Source organism: Crotalus tigris, unplaced genomic scaffold (assembly GCF_016545835.1).
Source record: "Crotalus tigris isolate CLP2741 ecotype Arizona unplaced genomic scaffold, ASM1654583v1 scf7180000018708.195815, whole genome shotgun sequence".
Classification (NCBI taxonomy): domain Eukaryota; kingdom Metazoa; phylum Chordata; class Lepidosauria; order Squamata; family Viperidae; genus Crotalus; species Crotalus tigris.
In genome coordinates, this window is record NW_024097159.1 from 29,853 (window position 1) to 48,687 (window position 18,835).

Consider the following 18,835-nt stretch of genomic DNA (forward strand, 5'->3'; position numbering starts at 1 on the left):
GCCTTGTGGAGATAATTAGCCAGGCCACTACCGGTTGTCCTCGACTTATGACCACAATTTTGCTAAGCAAGACAGTTGTTAAATGAGTTTTCTCCCCACTTTACCACCTTTCCTGCCACCGTCGTTAAGGGAATCACCGCAGCTTTAATAACGCAGTTGTTTCAGTGAATCGCTGGCCTCCCCGTTGTGTTTGTTTCTCAGAAGGTCGGCAATGGTGATCACATGACACACACACACACACCCCGACAGTGCAACTGTCCTAAAGACACGCCAGTTGCCAAGCATCTGAGTCTTGATCACATGACCATGGGGAAACTGCAACAGTCGTTAATGAGAAAACCAGGCCTAAGCTCTCTTTTTTTCAATGTCATTGTAACTTAGTTCACTAAACCAGTGGTTCTCAACCTTTTTAATGCCGCGACCCCCAACCGGTCATAAGTCGAGGTCTACTCAACCGGTCGTAAGTCGAGGACTACTCAACTGGTGCAGCACCGTTTGCAGAATGGGACTTTTGGCGGGCTCAGCAGGGCAGAGACAGCCTGGACAATTCCTATTGGCTTTTGAAAGCCAATAGAATTAGATGCTATTCAAGAGAGTCTATTCTATTGGCTTTCAAAAGCCAATAGAATAAAAGGGAGTAGCACAGCTAAGGAAAAGGGGAAAAAAATGGCGGACTGTGTTGTTTGGCGACCCCCATGAAATGGTCGTTCAACCCCAAATGGGGTCCCGACCCACAGGTTGAGAACCACTGCACTAAACGAATGTATTTATTTATTTATTTTTAAAATTTATGAGCCGCCCCACTCCCGGAGGACTCTGGGCGGCTAACAATAAAAACACATAAAACATAACAAAACAAACAGTACAAGAACAGTCATCCAGGGGTCAGATTTTATAAACCACAGGCCTGCCGGAAAAGCCAGGTCTTAAGCAGCTTATGGAAAACCAACAGAGTGGGAACGGTCCTAATCTCCGGGGGGAGCTGGTTCCAAGACATAGGCGCCATTACAGAGAAAGCCCTCCCCCGCAGCCCCGCCAAATGGCACTGCTTGGCCGACGGGACCTGAAGGAGGCCCAGCCTATGGGATCTAACCAGATGAAGGGAACTATGAGGTAGTAGGCGGTCTCGCAAATAGCCTGGCCCTGAGCCATATAGGGCTTTAAAGGTAATAACCAACACCTTGAATTGGACCCGGAGACCAATAGGCAACCAGTGCAGCTCGCGGAGGATAGGTGTAACGTGGGTGTACCGAGGAGCACCCACTATCACTCGCGCGACTGCATTCTGGACCAACTGTAGTCTCCAAATATTTTTCAAGGGTAGCCCCATGTAGAGCGTGTTGCAGTAGTCCAGTGTAGTCCAACGAATGGTTGTTAAGTTGAGGGCCACCTTTAACTGGTTGAGATGCCAACATTTTCTGCTAGCCACATCCAAATACTGCATTCCCTGTTTCTAGGGGAATCTTTATTTTTTTTTTAATTAAAGTTTTTATTAAGCACAGAGGGAAAAAAAGGATTAAAAACATTGAACATGGTAAATCGTCTTTGACATCTCAGTCCATATTGTACATTAATTACATATAATATATCTATAAACAACTATACATTTCTGGTCTCTGTCTCAACTTATCTCTTTACTGTGACCTCCATTTTTTCCCCCTCCATCTATAAAATTTATTCCATATTCGATAAAATTCTGTTTCTTCCTGATTTTTTTAATCTTTTAGTTATCTTACCTAGTTCTGCGCAATACATAATTTTCTTTATTGGTGCTTCCCCACTCGGTACTTCCACTTTTGAGCAAATAGTATCCTTGCTGCTGTAACCACATGGATAATTAAATATGTGTCCTCTTTATTTACATTTTTCTCTAGTATTCCTAATAGTAATGTCTCAGATTTGTATTGAATGGTTTGCCTAGTCATTTCTGTTGCCCATTCTAGGGGAATCTTTATTTTGATGTCCTCTACTACCCTACAATGGAAGCAGAAATGAACTTTTCACACCATGATTCTTTTTTTTTTCTTTCTAACCCAGGGGTTCTCAACCTTGGCAACTTTAAGACTTATGGACTTCAACTCCCAGAATTCCTCAGCCAGCTTTGCTTTCCACTTTTGAGCAAATAGTATCCTTGCTATCCAGAATTCTGGGAGTTGAAGTCCACAAGTCTTAAAGTTGCCAAGGTTGAGAACCCCTGTTCTAACCAGTTCACCTCTGCTGTAACTACCTTGTCTCCTAACTACCTCTTCCATCATTACATTTCCTGCCTTCCTGGTTCCGTCATTGAGGCCTTCTTTCTCTCTCTCCCTCCCTCCCTCTCTCTCCCTTTCCGCCATCTTCTCTCCCAGCTGTCTGCCGCCTCCAGTCCATCCACTCAGAGTCCACACAGACCTTCAGGAAAGGACCCCTTTGCAGAGGATTTCTTGTAGGACCATTTAGGTATCGCATGTTCCCTTTGGGGCGCCGGGGGGGGACATTGGCCACTTGGGTGCTGCGTCCTAGGAACAACCCCTTTGTCGTAACGGAGGGCCCCCTCCTTACCATGATCGCATCAAAATATTGTTCACCTTGGGGAGGTCTCCCCAAAATTGCATGTCTGGAGGGTTTGGTGTGATGCCGAGCAGGGGCTTCAGCAAAGGGTCCCAATGGTGTGATGAAAGGAAGCTTCCAGCATTTAGCGTTGCCTCTAAAACTCCGAAAACAATGTGATGTTGGTTGACAGTAATAAAATATACAGGTTTGTAGGTACTGTTGGCTGTGGAGGAACATCTTAATACGATCCCGCAGCTGGTATCTTGAGAGCTTTTTCTGCTGTGTTCCCAGGTGTAATAAGTGAGCCCCACGTCCCACAGACCCGAATCTCTCCAGTTGCGTGTCCTGAATACATATCGAATAGATCTACACAAAGATTGTAAATGGCTGGATTCAAGTATTAATGTCATTCTCCCAAGTATTAAATCTCTTTCTAGTCTTATTAGGTTCCCAGAAGAACATAGTTGTTGTTTCTTTGTTTGCCCTTCCAATCACGTTGTTGGATTAGTTCGTGCGAGGAGTCACCCCATTGTGCCTGTGATTCCATTTCTCTATCTTCTGCATCTGTCAGAGTTGCCACCTGTATTATAAATTCCTCATTGGGCTGAAGGGTGGCGTAAATAAAACAGCTGTCACGGCTATGCCACATCCTCCATCTCTGTTGAATGAAAACGAATTGTATCTTTGTGTAACATAAGGCAGGTTTTTTCCCCCCAATAATTTACCTTTCGTTGTAGACTGATGTTGACTGCATTAGAGATCCTTTGGAGGCTTCCTTTAGGTATTAAACATGTGGGGAGCAAAGGGATGAGATAAGAAATTAAGACAGAGTTGTGTGTTGACATTGATAGGGTGACCTGTGACTTCTTTGGTGCACTCCGACATTGCTTTCTTGCAGATGTTTCATCACGCAACTGGGTAACATCAGTGCGACACTTAACGATGTTACCTAGTTGGGTAATGAAATGTCTGCAACCGGAAAACAATCAACAAGAAGCCTATAGTTCAACCCCAAGCTACAGATATCAACAAGCTAATCCTGATTTCATTTTATTTTCTCAGATCCAGTTTATGTAGTCATGCCAGATGGATTGGAGTGAGAAAGTCCCAGAAAAGACACGTGCTCAGTGACCAACCCCCTTTTTCGCAGCTCAGTCAAAACGAAAGTCTTTCCAGCTCTCCAGTAGAACATGACTCAAATCATGCAAAGCCCACAACGGTTGTGGGTCTCTCGGCCAACCTCAGCACCTTGCAGCGTGGTATAAAGCCAAGAATTGCCACAAATTTGGTGTGGGATCTTTTTTCTACTTCCCCCCCCCCGCTCCCATGGTAAATTAACATGTTAGTAACTCCCACCCCCTATTTTATAACTTTGATGGGTAACCTATAAAAAAAGTTGCCTATCCTGCTAAATAGCGTTCTCGAAATTGCTCTTTGGAACGAAGAGCTGGACATATTTTATTTCCTTAACTTCAGCGACTTCTCTTTAGAGGATCGAATCCTAACTCTGTAATTCTGCAGCTTCCTCTCTCCATTCATCACAAATGTTAGGCTCCATGCCAAAAAGTTTAACTTAAAAAGGAGAAAAAAAAAACAACCCAACCCCACCGAATTATATATTCCGTTTGCATAGACATTCCTTTATGTATTATTGTTTGTATTTATTTATGATTATCCGTTTAAATAACAAATGTATCACAAAGCCTCCTCTGTGGAGAAATGAATGCCGATGTATACTGTGGGTCTCCCATTAGAGTTTGTTTCCTTTAATTTTTTTTTTATCCACCAGAACAATTTCCAGACAATTCTCAATCCACACTGCGCCATGCAGAATATTGGGCACGTTCCAAGGTCTGAAAAAAATGCCCCTTGTTGAATGCCCCCCAGCAATTAGAGTGATCGACAGACGGAGTTGCAAGTTCTGCTAAAGATTTGGGGAAGGGGGCGGAAACAGCTGACTGGTGGGAGCATGGTTGTTTTTCCGACCACTGTCCTCCTCGGTGCTTTGAGAAAGCTTTTCCTTGCTTTTTGCTTGGCATGCCATTTATCTTACACTTGACATAACAGCCTTTTCCAAATGAATGTGAGGAATTGCTTTCACTTTCAAAGACTTTCCTTCTCTGTATAAAAGAAAAAACAAAACAAGCAAGCAACTGCGGACAGTTCTGGTGTATTACGGGGGGGGGGAGAGACTTCTTTTCTGCGTTTGAATCATGTACCAAGAAATGAAATAAAACTCTCCGAAGGAAAGTCGTGTCATTGCTACGGACAACCCACCATGAAGTTCTCCAGGGGAAGCTCCACCACATCTCGTTCGGGATGACTTCCTGGCGCCCTGGATTCTCAGCACATAGGAATCCCTTTTTGTTCTTTGGTGAGTTTGAAAATGGCACTGTGGATCGGTGCTATATGTAAATACATCCTGTCAGTTTAGGTGGCATTTGGGGCCTTAAGGAGGATAGTCTGGGGCATGAAAGCAATTCTGTACATGAATTAAGCATATTTGCTGCATTGTCTCTGCAGATTCTATTTTTGTTTAAAACATTAAGATGTATGTTAGCAAAAAAAAGGTGGATTTTCAAATAAAATGCAGCTTCCACAAACCTCTTGAGTTGCGGTATGAATCTGTGAGGGGGTGAAATTTATTTTTGGAAGGGTTGCCGGGCAAAAATAGCAACTTTAGCTATTGTATAAATTCAATAATTGAGAAGAAAAATTGTCACAGCTGCTGCAGGTAATACTATGGTATTTGGACTGAGGAATTCATAAATAGTCCTGAGCTCTTGCAAAGCACGGAAGCACTTCTGTGGTGAAAGGGTCAGTAGCTGACATCATCCTTCCCCAGAGTTCACCCAGTTGGGGGCTTCTTTCATGTCCTCAAGTTGCTAACCAAACCCGCGATCGCCTGCTATTGAACGGCTGGGTTGAAGGAGCTGGAGCGAGTGACAGGAGCTCACCCTGCGGCATGGCAGCAACCAGGTCTTGAACGCAAAGCCTGCCAGTCGTCAACCCCCTAACCAACCGTATGAGCCACCACACTCCTACTTACAGACAGCTAATCTTTTACAACATCCCCAAGTCGTCATGTCTAAATAAAGAATGTAAATTTAAGAACTGGTTTGAGTTGTACTAAGTTTGGAATTCTTGGGGTTTTGCTATCTATTTTTTTTTTTTTTTTTTTTTAGAAACGGAATCTGGAACCGCTCCAGGTATAGATGAGCTAAAGTTCAGTGTTTCTCAACCTTGACAATTTTAAGGCATGTGGACTTCAACTCTCAGAATTCCACAGCCAGCATTGCTGGCTGTGGAATTCTGGGAGTTGAAGTCCACATGCCTTAAAATTGTCAAGGTTGAGAAACACTGAGCTAAACAATCAGTGTGGCAGTGAGGAATGCTGGAAACTCTGGTTCAGAAAGTATGGGTGCCCATAGGGTTTTTTTTGCCCCCTCCACTCTCTCCCTGTTGAATTTTCACGGACGTAGGAACTGAACGTAGCATGTTCTGCTTCAGAATGCATCTCTAGGAGAATTCTAGGCTTGGTCCTGTTTGTGGAACATTAATCTTCATAAAACAGGGCATCTTTTATCTAGGAGAAACATTCAGTTAGATATCCTATTCCTCCCTTCCACAAATTGCATTCCCTATGTTCTTTTTCATAGGTATCAACAGAAAGTGCAATTTTCTTTATGGATTAAGCCTGTTGGTACAGTTACTTTACATCCTCAGGGTCTAGCAAGGATGATCTTCCTGTACCAGGAGGCAGATGGTTTTTAGTAGCAGAAAAGAAAAGCACTCAAAATATAGAAATTTAAGTAACTTAGCCAAAACAGCAGAATGTAGTCCCTAGACCAGGGGTGTCAAACTCAATTTCATTGAGGGCCACATCAGCATTGCGGTTACCCTGGGGGGGGGCTGGCTGGGTGTGGCCAGGGGGGGGCAGCCTACTGAGTGGGCATGGATGGAGTGTGATCATCAAACAACATAAAACTGAAGCAAATGTTTTGCCCTGTCCTTCTAGTTAAGTCTATTCTGATAAAATTAATGGATGTGAATTTTTGAACTAGAGAAATACCAGTAGTCCTCAGCTTATGACCACAATTGAGTCCAACATTTCCGTTGCTAAGTGAGACAGTTAAGTGAGTCTTCCCCCATTTTACGACCTTTCTTGCCACAGCTCTTAAGTGAATCACTGCAGTTGTTAAGTTACTAACATGGTTGTGACGTGAATCTGACTCGCCCACCCTTGACTTTGTCAGAAGGTTGCAAAAGGTGATCACATGACAACAGGGACCGTCATAAATATGAGTCAGTTGCCAAGCATCTGAGTTTTGATCACGGGGATGGCTACAGTGGTTGTAAGTGTGAAAACAGTCACTTTTTTCAGTGCTGTTATCCCTTCAAACGGTCACTAAACGAATGGTTGAAAGTTGAAGATTATCTGTACTTGGGAGTTGCAAATTCTGAGTTGAGTTCATTTAATGGGAAACTTTAAAATGTCGTTTTAGTACTTCGTACTTCTAGTGGTTCTGTTGAGCATTGTGACTATCAAATCAGGTTTGGTCTCTCCCTGTTTTTCTGATGGAAATCATTTTCCATGAGAAAAAAATTTAAACGTATACCACTTGCCTTTTCCAGAGAATATTTATTTATGCAAATAGGTATACCAAGCATAGCTAGGACTGGTTATTCACTCATCAAAAGCTACCAAAAAGTAGGAACACATCTTCCTTACAAAGTGGGACACAACTTTTATTTCAACTTCTAGAAAATGACAGGCTTTTCTTAACGTTTGAAAGCTGGGAACTATAACTTTGGGGGGGGGGGAAGAAGGATGGAAAAAAGTGCCCCTCGTGCAGACCCCCCCTCCAAGATAAAGCTTCATTGGAAGTTTTCATCTACCAGACATAAAGAATTCATACACTTCATTTCCGTAACAAGCAAGTTTTTATGTATTTCCGTAATAAGCAACATGCGTTCTTTCCCGGTGCATCCAAAGCAAATCTGTTTAATTTGTAGATCGGTTGCAAAAATACTGGCGATTGACAGCCAGTATTTTTAACGGTCCTTAGCACCAAAAGAGAATCTTAGACCGAATCTCTGGAAGGACCTTCCTGTTTGTCTTCCTCTCTTTTATGGAAATACAGATTTGATCATACGGTAGGTGATGTGCTGCGCAGCTTTGTTTGGGTCGTACCTCTCTTCCAACTGAGCTTTGCTGGGCATTTCTTTGATGTCTTCATGAATTGGCATTTTCTGCCCCACAGCGCACATTAATTTCACATCCAAAGGACCCAGCTCCTTATATTCCTTGATTCAGAGCAAAAGAGGATGGTATTATTTGGTGGTAAATACGTTTAATAACTCCCATTTACCCCGGAACCCTCCTGTATATTTACAGTAGTGGCCAAAATTGTGGAAACTTTTGGGAAAAGTGTATTTTTGAGGTTTGATGGCTAATAACACCACTTTTTTTTTTGGAGCAGTACCATAAAATTATATATCAATGGAAAGATAATTTAATCAAGAATGTAATGCAACACAGTTTGTTCAATTATCTGTACTGTATTCTATGAAAAGTTATAGCCAAATAACCAGAAAAAGGAAGCACAACTTGCTTAGGTTGATATCAGGTAGCTTTCCTTCATCTGATTGTAGCCCATGAGTATGAGTGTTTAGAGAGCCAATCAGGTGTCATCTTGTTTTGGCAATGAGCCAATCAGATCACAGTAGGATTCAGTTATTGATGTCATGTATTGAAGCTGAGAGGAGGACATTTGTCAGTGTGTTATGTGATGGCTATCAAGTTGGTTGGGGTTTTTTTTGTGTTCTTTCATTTAGTGAGCTTGTAAAACGTAATAAAATTAAAATAATGGTGCAAAGAGTTGACTGGTCACCCAGAAAGCGATGTAAAATAGTATTATTAAGTGAACAAGGCTACAGTTATAAAGAAATTAGAAGAAAAATTAGAAACTTAACCAAAGGTGGCATTTCTACTGTACACTTTTCCCAAAGGGTTTCCACAATTTTGGCCACTACTGTACATGTATATGCCACATGCATGTAGATAATATGGATAATAAAGTATTCTATAAAAAGACAATAGCTGTCATTAGTAACTTACACACAGGTTAGAAAGCTGAATAAGAATTGGGGAAATACAGGTCATTCTTGACTTACAACCGTTCATTTAGTCACCCAAGTTACAACAGCACTGAAAAATGTGACTTATGATCATTTTTCACACTTAGGACCGTTACAGCATCCTCACGACCACGTGATCAAAATTCAGACGCTTGGCAGCTGGTTCATATTTATGACGGTTGCAGCGTCCTGGGGTCATGTGATCCCCTTTTGCGACTGCCTGACGAGCAAAGTCCATGGGGAAGCCAGATTCGCTTGACCACTGGGTTACTCACTTAATCAACTACAGTGATTCAGTTAACAACTGTGGCAGGAAAGGTCGTAAAACGGGGCAAAACTCACTTCACAAATGTTTCACTTGACGACAGACATTTTGGGCTCAGTTGTGGTCATAAGTCGAGGACTACCTGCATATGGCAAGTCATCAGACACTCCAGGAAGGATGCAGGATGAAGCTGAGTCAGCCCTGATTAAGCTAAGTTGCCTTAAAGCAGGGCTGTTCAAACATGGCCACTTTAAGACTTGTGGACTTCAACGCCCAGAATTCCTCAGCCAGCTGAGGAATTCTGGGAGTTGAAGTCTACAAGTCTTAAAGTGGCCACATTTGAAGAGCCCTGCCTCAAAAGCATTCTTGGAAAAATAAAAGAGGAGATAAGAGACAGGTGTTCCTGATGGGTAATTTCTTTTGCTGTTTGTTTTAAACTCTACAGCAGTGGTGGCGAACCTATGGCACGCATGCCAGAAGTGGCACTCAGAGCCCTCTCTGTGGGCACAAGCTCCATGCCCCTGAGATGGCAACCGTCCCTCTTCAACCAGCTAACTCACTGAGGTCCCACATGGCCGGATGCATCCCAGCACCCACGCGCTCCCTAGTCTCTGTGTGCAGGGGCTGATGGTGTCAGGCAGCAGTCACCCCGGCCTCACCTTGCCCTGTGACAATGGCACCCCTGCCCTGCCTCGCCTTGCCTCACCCAGCAGGACGAGCCTCCTGCCCACCGCCCCACCTGCCAGAGACCCTCTGGATCTCCCCCAACCCTGCCCGGCCCCCATAGGCATCCCTCCCCATGAGCAACATCGAGGTGATCATGCCCACCTTGGCCACACCCACCCAGTCTGCCATGACCACCACAGCCACACCCACCCAGTGGGCCATGCCCACCTGGCACCCGGTGATAAATAAGTGGGTTTTGGGTTGCAGTTTGGGCACTTGGTCTCTAAAAGCTTCGCCATCACTGCTCTACAGTATGTAAGAAAATTAAGTTGTAGGCTTTTTATGGGAACAGAAGACCATCTACCCTGGCCTGGAGGGCAGTTGCCCCTTGCCAACATCCTAGGCATGGATCTAATGCAATGTTTTTCAAAGTTGGCCACTTTAAGATGAGTGGACCTCAACTCCCAGAATTCCCCCAGTCATCCTTCATGCTGGGAGTTGAAGTCCACCCATCTTAAAGTGGCCAATGTTGAAAAACACTGTTCCTCAGGCCTTGGGATGAAGAGTCAATGTCACTAGACTTGCATCTCCAACAACATACAGGCTGAAGTTCTTATTAATCCTAATCCAATGTCATCCAGAATAACAGGATGAAAGAATGCTAGAAGGGACCTTGGAGGTCTTCTAGTCCAACCCTCTGCTCAGGCAAGAAACCCTATGCCAGTGGTGGCGAACCTATGGCACGCGTGCCAGAGGCGGCACTCAGAGCCCTCTCTGTGGGCACACATGCTGTTGCTCCAGTCTCGCCTCCCCCCACAACCTCCTCACCAGCAGCCCCTCTGGAGGAGAATCGCCCCCTGACTGTGGCCCACGTGGAGCAGAGCAGCCAAGGACATGGCAGCCAGGCAGCGTGGACAAGACCGCCTCACACCCCATCACGCACAATTGATGCTGTGGGGCACAGGCAGAGGGCATGGCTGCCATTGGCGCTGCTGGGTTGCCTGGGCGATCTGCGGCGGGCCCTGGAGGGGGTGAGTGGCCCTGCGGGCAGGTAGGGCAAGGGACGGGGTGGGGGTGGAGCAGGGGCGGGGCAGGGGATGGAGCAGGAGCGGGGCCAGTTTGTGGGTACTCGGTCTCTAAAAGGTTCACCATCACTGCCCTATGCCATTTCAGACAAATGGTTGTCCAATCTTTTCTTTAAAAACTTCCAGTGTTGGAGCTTTCACAACTTCTGGAGGCAAGTCTATTCAACAGGGATAGACAACTGACATAATTCTCAACCCATCTACTTCTCCCGTTCCACCACCGCTGAATCTTAGAGGAGGAAGATAAATCTTTACCTTGAAATCATTTCGATCTTCATACAGCAGAGGAGGTAGAAACTGACTCGCTGACATTCCCTGCAAATAAACCACCTCAAAGTCATCCATCGACTCCTTCTCCTTCTCCAATTCCCTCCTGTCCTCGCTTGACTGTGGATCCACAGAAATAACTAGCTCCGTTGCCGACGTCCCATCTTCCTCTGCTATAAAATAAATGATAAATTATTTTTGTTTTTATTCTTCATGCTCAACTTTCCATTTCATCACAGAAGACATAGAACATGGAACAACAGAGCTGGAAGGGATCTTGGAGGTCTTCTAGTCCAACCTGTGCAGGTTGTGCAGGAGAACCTATGTCATTTCAGACAAGTGACTGTCTAATATCTTCTTAAAAGTTTCCAGTGAAGTTCCACAACTTCTGAAGGCAAACTGTCCCAATCAATAATTGTTCTGTCAGGAAATTTCTCCTTAGTTCTAGTTGCTTCTCTCCTTGATTAGTTTCCATCCATTTTTTCCTGTTTTGCCTTCTGGTGCTTTGGAGAATAAGTTAACCATCATTTCTTTGTGGCAGCCCTTAGACAGCTATCATGTCACCCTTTGTCCTTCTCTTCATTAAATTAGACATACCCAATTCCAGCAATATGTTTTATTCTCCAGTCCCCTGATCATCTTTGTTGCTCTTCTCTGTGCTTTCTAGAGTCTCAACATCTTTTTTACATCATGTTGACCAAAACTGGATGCAGTATTCCAAGTGTGGCCTTACCAAGGCATTGTAAATAGTATTAACACTTCACGTGATCTTGATTCTATCCCTCTGTTAATGCAGCCTAGCACTGTGTTGGCTTTTTTGGCAGCTGCAGCATACTGTTGGCTCATATTTAAGTGACTGTCCACCAAGATCTTTATGGCTGGGTGGCCTGGTTGGGTGGGTGGGGGAAGAGGGGAACTGGGTCGCGTGGTATACCGGCGCGCACACATGCACGTGCAGCTCCACTCATGCAAGACAGAAGAGAAAGCTTTGGGTGCTGCTTGAGCAAGTGGAGTTGTGTGCCCATGCACACGCACACGCACACCGGCCCACCTCTTGCACGGCCCTGTCCAAGTAGGCCATGGCCCAGTAGTGGCCTGGGATTTGGGGACGCCTGCACTAGGACGTCAAGGTCCTTCTCACAGTTACTACTATTGAGCCAAGTTCTTTGCATATGTCCCAATACCCCTTCAATTCTGAAGCTGGGAGCAAGAGGTATGTTTGCAAGTTTAGTAATCAGGACAGGCCTTTAGATATTGCAAACATTTCTTATCCTCCCCATGGTGAGCAGGAAAAGAAGGAACAGTATTCAGTCTTGTGCATAAGTTGCCAAAAGTGAGAGTGCATGTAAAAAAATGCATCTCGGTCCATAAATCTTTTATTGTAGTTAAAAATTAAAACGTTAAAATAAAGCAACCCAAAACATAATAGCATACTCTATTACAGTTAACAATGAGATAACTGAGGAGCAGCCAAAGACTGCCTCATTTTTACAGACAATATAGATATGTTCAAAGAAACAGTATTATACTGAGCCAATAGTAACAGCTGTACGTTAAAAGAGATCAGAATTTGCTGGCTATTTTGTCAGCTAAGGAATTACAAAATGAGTTTGTGAATCCTTACGGAGGGTACAATATAATAGGACATGAGATGTGGTTTGAATGGCCCTCTGCCCACATCTCCCTAACTCAGGGGTCCCAAACGCTAGACCAGGGGTAGGCAACCTTGGCTCTTTTATGACTCGTGGACTTCAACTCCCAGAATTCCTGAGCCAGCATGGGGGAACTATGGCCCCTTTATGACTTGGGGACTTCAACTCCCAGAATTCCTGAGCCAGTATGGCTCAGCTTGGAAACCTCTCCCTTTCCCCTCAGTATGGCTGGCTCAGGAATTCTGGGAGTTGAAGTCCACGAGTCATAAAAGAGCCAAGGTTGCCTACCCCTGCTCTAGCTCATAGGTTCATGAAGTTTCAGATTGTTCGGCAAACATTTATTACATGAAAATAATTTAATAAATACTACTTTAACTAATAATACTACGAATGATATTAATAAAAAACACAACAGGTTGATGTTGACCACGCTGGGAAACCCCACCCTAATTGCAAGCCAAGAATGGGAATTCTGTAATTGTCTGGAAGCTGCCGCTCTAGTGGTTAAGGCACCTGGCTAGAAATCAGGAGATCGTGAATTCTAGTCCTGCCTTATGCATGAAAACCAGCTGGATGACTTTGGGCCAATCTCCCAGAGACGGTGAGTTCTAGTCCCTCCTCAGGCATGAAATTCTGCTGGGTGGATTTGGATCCATCCCCAGGAGGTGGTGAGTTCTAGTCTCGTCTTAGGCATGAATGCCAGCTGGGTGACGTTGAGCCCGTCCCTCTCTCTCAGCCCAACCCACCTCACAAGGTTGTTATTGTGGGGAAAATAGGAGAAGAAAGGAGGATTTGCTGTCTTGAGTTACTTATAAAAAATAATACGGGCAGGATATCAATAAAAAATATAGTGTATAAATAAATAAAACACGGTTTAGGAGACGATGGCAGCTTTGTTCCCCAAATTCACCATTACTACTTCAAGTGCCTTTCTTTAATAATTCATAGCTACAAGACATAGGCAGGTCAATTTGATGCCAATAACAACAACATAAAGAGGTAACTACCTTCTTGATCCATGCTTTCTCCAGGAAACTGCAAGCCAGCTCCTTGGGTAAGAAACAGCTTCCTGGAAAATGCAAAACACAGCAAAAAAATAGCACCAAAACACATAATGGTAACCCACTGGAAAAAAATGGTGAGAGCGTTTGTGATGAAGGCACCTGGCTAGAAACTCAGAGAGTGAGTTCTAGTTCCACTTTAGGATATGAAACCAGCTAGATGACCTTGGGCCAGTCCCTCTCTTTCAGCCCTAAGATGCAGGCAATGGCAAACCACTTTCAAAAAAAACCTTGCCAAGGAAACTGCAGGAACTACTTCCAGAAGTCACAAGATCAAAAAAAAAACAACAACCCCAAACACCTGACTCTAAAGTGCCAAAATAATAATAATAACAACCCTAGATTGAATGTATTCATTTGCTTCCCTTCTTTGCAAATTGCCTGATTGGTGATAAAAAGGAATCTACTCCCCAAAGCACAGATTAGAGTGGGAAATAAGGCATGGTAAGTTTATTACACAGGTATCAGAGCTGTGATGGCTCAGAATGGAGTATTGCAGGCTAATTCTGCCGACTGCCAGCAGCTCGATTCTCAGGTTGACTCAGCCTTTCATCCTTTTGAGGTTGGTAAAACGAGGGCCCTGGTTGTTGGGGGCAATAATCTGACTCTGTAAACCGCTTAGGGCAGTGGTTCTCAACCTTTTTAATGCCGCGACCCCCAACTGGTCGTAAGTTGAGGACTACTCAACCGGTCGTAAGTCGAGGACTACTCAACTGGTGCAGCACCGTTTGCAGAATGGGACTTTTGGCGGGCTCAGCAGGGCAGAGACAGCCTGGACAATTCCTATTGGCTTTTGAAAGCCAATAGAATTAGGCTCTATTTAAGAGAGTCTGTACTATTGGCTTTCAAAAGCCAATAGAATAAAAGGGAGTAGCACAGCTAAGGAAAAGGGGGGGGGGAAATGGTGGACTGCGTTGTTTGGCGACCCCCGTGAAATAGTCGTTCGACCCCAAATGGGGTCCCGACCCACAGGTTGAGAACCACTGGCTTAGAGAGAGCTGCAAAGCACTATGAAGCGGTATCTAAATCTAAGGGTTATTGTTATTGCTATCAAGAATTCAAAAGAGTTGTGGTCTGGGTCTCTGTGTAAGGAAGCTGTAGCTTTGCACAAGGGAGACTGCATTCCAGACAAATATCCAATCCCTGTCCTGAGTTCCAGTTAGTTAATAATAGCAAAAGAGTGGTTTTTTTTTTGTTGTGCTATTCTGTGGTCCCCAAAGCTGGGTTTGTATGCGGTGTACAATGCCCAATGAAACGCACACCAAGGCGGAGAGTTACAAAAGCTTTATTCTGCTCAGAAAAAGCACAAATTCAAGGATTCACAAATGCACAAAAAGCATTCACATTTCCCTTTTTATATTGCAAAAACCTGCACTCTCCAGAGGTTTACAACCACATATTTCTTTACATCCCAAAATTTGTCAGGACAACTGGGGATTATGTGAGTTAGATTTAAATTATCTGGAGATTCTCCAAGATCCATTTAGTTTTTTTTCAAAAGTTACCTTCGGAAAAAGAGGGCAGGAAACAACTAAAGATGTTGGGCTCACCTTTCTCATCACTGGGGTGCGGTGGAGGTGAAAGGAAAAAATAAAAAATAAAGGTGGAGAGTTCCACAGCCAGAAAAAGAATTATCCAATTATTGGCTTATGCCTGCTTGCACAAAAAGCGAGCATTTTTAAACATTCTTCTCATATCTTACAAGGGTTTTATGGAATTTTTTTTTAAAAAAAAAAAAACAAGCACAGATAGTCCTCAACTTACAACAGTTCATTTAGTGACCAAAATTACAGCCGCAGTGAAAAAAGTGACTTATGACCGTTTTTTCAACGTATCACCATTGCAGCATCCTCGTGGTCACGTGATCAAAATTCAGCCGCTTGGCAACTGACTCATGTTTATGACGGTTGCTGTGTCCAAGGGTCATGTGATCCCCACTTAACTGTGGCAAAAAGGTCATAAAATGTAACAAAACTCACTTATCAACTGTCTCACTTATCAACAGAAATGTTGGGCTCAATTATGGTCGTAAGTGGAGGACTAGCTGTAATGCAAAGGAAATATTTTTTGCAGGAAGAAGCTGAAATTGCATGGCTGTGCTCACAGATACAACTATTGTTGGCTATGTTCAGATAACGCATTTAACCTGTTTACACACTTCAGTCACGTTTCTTCCTTCCCACACCCAGCTAAATGGACTGGGTTTGTCCAGCCTGCTGCACTAAAAGGGAAAAAAATGAACCAAAAATTCATAAACAAATCACTAAAATTCATTGCATTCAACTGCTGTCAACCACCTGGTTTAGCAAGCCAAAATTATATCATACTTGGAGCCCTTTTTTACCTGGGTACTTTAAGAAATTGCAATCTCCGCTCAAACAGTTTATTGATGAGGTAGATATTTTCCTTCTCCATTTCATGGACAGCCTCTTCTAAACCGTTCACTTCTTTTCGATAAGCTTCAACCTGCCATAAAATAGGAAAGCTAATTCTGAGGTTCTAACAAGTTACACAGATACTTAACAAAGCCGTTCCCTCGTTTTTCCCTTCTCCAAAATGAGACGGTTCACACTGGGAATGTTTTGTTCCAAGGATGGAGTTGTTTGCTGAATGTAGAAAAAGCATGAAGAAACCAGGAAAAACAAGTGAAGATCACTGGAACTCTTGGCTGAATGCTCCGACACTATGTGGGAAGTCAGCCCCCCAGAGAAGGAAATATTAAAAGGGCAGGAAAATATATTTCCTCAAAGGATCTTGAAGAGGCAGAAAAGCATGCCCAGTTTTTCTTAATACCCCAGGTCTCCCTTCCCCAAGCAGAAACCAGCTCTGTAGAAATAAAGATGTAAATTCAGGAAGGTTGGAAGCCCCCAGCTAGAAACTTAGGAAGACAAAGACTCCTAAAATCTACATACCCCACCCAAACTCTAAGACAGGACATATAGGATTAATAAACAGATACCAAAGAGCACACTCAGACTCAGGTCAAAGTTCATGCCACAGGAACAACTCCACAAATTTAAGGCTCCAGGGGTATAAATACCCACTCCCTACATGTGCTCTCCCTCTCTTTTCTTCCAGAGCCATCTTTCTGTCTGGCTCTCCTCTTCAATAAACTGCAATCTTCTTTCTAAAGCAGTCACCATGTTGTTTATCCCTGACTTGGACTGAACCATGATGAAGACTTTTCTTTCAACTACTAAACAAGGTGAAAACAAGGACGTGGGATGTCTCCGTGAGTGTTTAATTTTAGAAATGTGGAAAGTATGGTCACATCCAAGGAATGAATATTTGTCAAAAGAAGCAAAAATAGCTGAGTATAATAGCAAACATCTGCTCACCTTGTTAAAGGCAAGTGAAAGTGAGATGCAGTGGGAATACTTACTTAAAAACTGTATAAGCAATACAGTTTTTGCCAGTACAGGTAATCCTCGACTTACAACAGTTCATTTAGTGACCATTCTAAGTTACAATGGCACTGAAAAAAGCAACTCATGACCGCTTTTCACACTTAAGACCGTTGCAGCATCCCCTGTCAACGCTGCTAACATCAGATGTTTTTGCTTTGACAATATATGAAGATGCAGCCAATTTCCCCTTAACTTGTGTGTTACCTTTAGAGTTAGAATTAGATGATACTGGGGGGGGGGAGGAAGAATGTGTATGGGAATTAGTTAGACATAACAACATCATGGTAGAGTGTGTTTCAAGGTTGTTTGAAATAAGAGATGATAAGAAATGGCGGGTTGGAAAACTGGTGGGAAGGTCTGCATTTCAAACTAATTGGAGAATGTATTTTATGACTGTTAATTAGAGGAGGGAATTGTGCTTTGATACTATGTGTTTAGGGGAGGAGAATTCAGGTTTCGGCTTTGACCATGTACGTGCCGATGCCATGCAACTTGAATAAAGATTCTTTAAGGTAAACAATGCCTCGAAGTTCTTTGAAGAGTTTCATCTGTCGGAACCATGACATCCCCATAGTGATGTGATTAAAATTCAGACACTTGGCAACTGACTCATATTTATCATGGTCGCAACGTCCCTTACCAGCAGAAATTTTGGGCTTAGTTGTGGTCGTAAGCTGAGGACTACCTGTTAACAATCTTCCTCTCTCAGCCCAAGCCATCTCACGAGCTTGTTGTGGGGGAAATAGGAAGCCTTAGGTGTGTAAGCTGCCTTGAACTGGCCAAAAATAAAGGCATACATGAATCAAATGCATACATACGTACGGATAAGGTCAAGGAGAATGAATGTTGAATGAAAACCTAAGTCTGTGATGGCGAACCTTTTAGAGACCGAGTGCCCAAAAACTGGCCCCACCCCCTGCCCCACCTCTGCTCCGCCCCCACCCCATTCCCCCACCCCGCCTGCCTGCAGGGCTACTCACCACCTCCAGGGCCCGCTGCAGATCGCCCAGACAGCCCAGCAGCACCATGGTGGCCACGCCCTCTGCCCGCACCCCGCAGCATCAACTGTGCGTGATGGGGCGTGAGGGCAGAGCCTTGTCTATGCTGCCTGGCTGCCATGTCCTTGGCTGCGCTGCTCTGTGTGGGCCATGCTCAGGGGCGACTCTCCTCGAGGGGGGCTGCTGGTGAGGAGGGGGTCATGGGGGGAGGCGAGGCTGGGCAATGGCACGTGTGCCCACAGAGAGGGCTCCGAGTGCCGTCTCTAGCACGCGTGCCATAGGTTCGTCACCACTGACCTAAGTGATTAACCAGCATGAAAGAAGGGAGTTGAAAGGGTTTTGATCTTAGGCAGGGAATAAGTGAGCTTCAAACACCAAAACAAATATATGAAAGAAGAGTGGATGAGCTGAAACCAAAGCGGAAGACCAAAAAAGTAGCAATCGGATGTTCTTGAGATCCTAAAAAAATTTTTTTAGTACAGATAGTCTTCAATTTACAACCACAACTGGGCCCAAACTTCCTGTTGCTAAGCAAGACAGTTGTTAAGTGAATTTTGCCCTTTCTTGCCACAGTTGTTAAGTGAATCACTATAGTGGTTAAGTTCATCACACAGTTGTTAGGTGAATCTGGCTTCCCCATTGACTTTGCTCATTGGATGATCACGATCACGTGACTCTGGGAAACGGCTAACCCTCATAAATGTGAGCCACTTGCCCAGTGTCCAGATTTTGATCACATGACCATAGGGACGCTGCAACGG

General features: G+C 44.0%; 2 protein-coding genes across 3 annotated transcripts in view; one reads left to right on the top strand and one right to left on the bottom strand.

The window, feature by feature from the left end:
- LOC120313579 (phosphatidylinositol-binding clathrin assembly protein-like) overlaps positions 1 to 5,135 on the top strand; it is a 34,941-nt gene extending 29,806 nt beyond the window's left edge. Inside the window, exon 11 of the mRNA XM_039355636.1 lies at positions 3,595 to 5,135. Within this exon, the coding sequence (XP_039211570.1) occupies positions 3,595 to 3,609 (15 nt within the window). The 3' untranslated portion in view covers positions 3,610 to 5,135. The remainder of the gene's footprint in view (positions 1 to 3,594) is intronic.
- Positions 5,136 to 7,457: 2,322 nt separating this feature from the next.
- Positions 7,458 to 16,430, bottom strand: LOC120313578 (coiled-coil domain-containing protein 83-like). 2 transcript variants are annotated; one of them, XM_039355635.1, is made up of 4 exons: positions 16,014 to 16,430; positions 13,616 to 13,677; positions 10,945 to 11,126; positions 7,458 to 7,839 (listed from the first exon to the last, which is right to left on the bottom strand). In XM_039355635.1, the coding sequence occupies exons 1-4, from the start codon at positions 16,082 to 16,084 to the stop codon at positions 7,663 to 7,665; spliced, it is 492 nt and encodes a 163-aa protein (XP_039211569.1). In that variant the 5' UTR covers positions 16,085 to 16,430; the 3' UTR covers positions 7,458 to 7,662. The 2 variants fall into 2 exon arrangements, with proteins under 2 accessions (XP_039211569.1, XP_039211568.1); XM_039355634.1 differs by having other exon boundaries at positions 10,945 to 11,129; positions 16,014 to 16,424.
- Positions 16,431 to 18,835: the final 2,405 nt, after the last annotated feature.

Bases quoted from the DNA above. Each gene is read 5' to 3' on its own strand.
- LOC120313578 (XM_039355634.1), bottom strand. From the start codon at position 16,084: ATGGAGAAGGAAAATATCTACCTCATCAATAAACTGTTTGAGCGGAGA. The intron at 11,130-13,615 runs GTAGTTACCTCT...TTTATTTTATAG, and splicing joins AGAAAGCATGGATCAAGAAG to CAGAGGAAGATGGGACGTCG. The intron at 7,840-10,944 runs GTAAAGATTTAT...CTCTGAATCAAG, and splicing joins AAGATCGAAATGATTTCAAG to GAATATAAGGAGCTGGGTCC.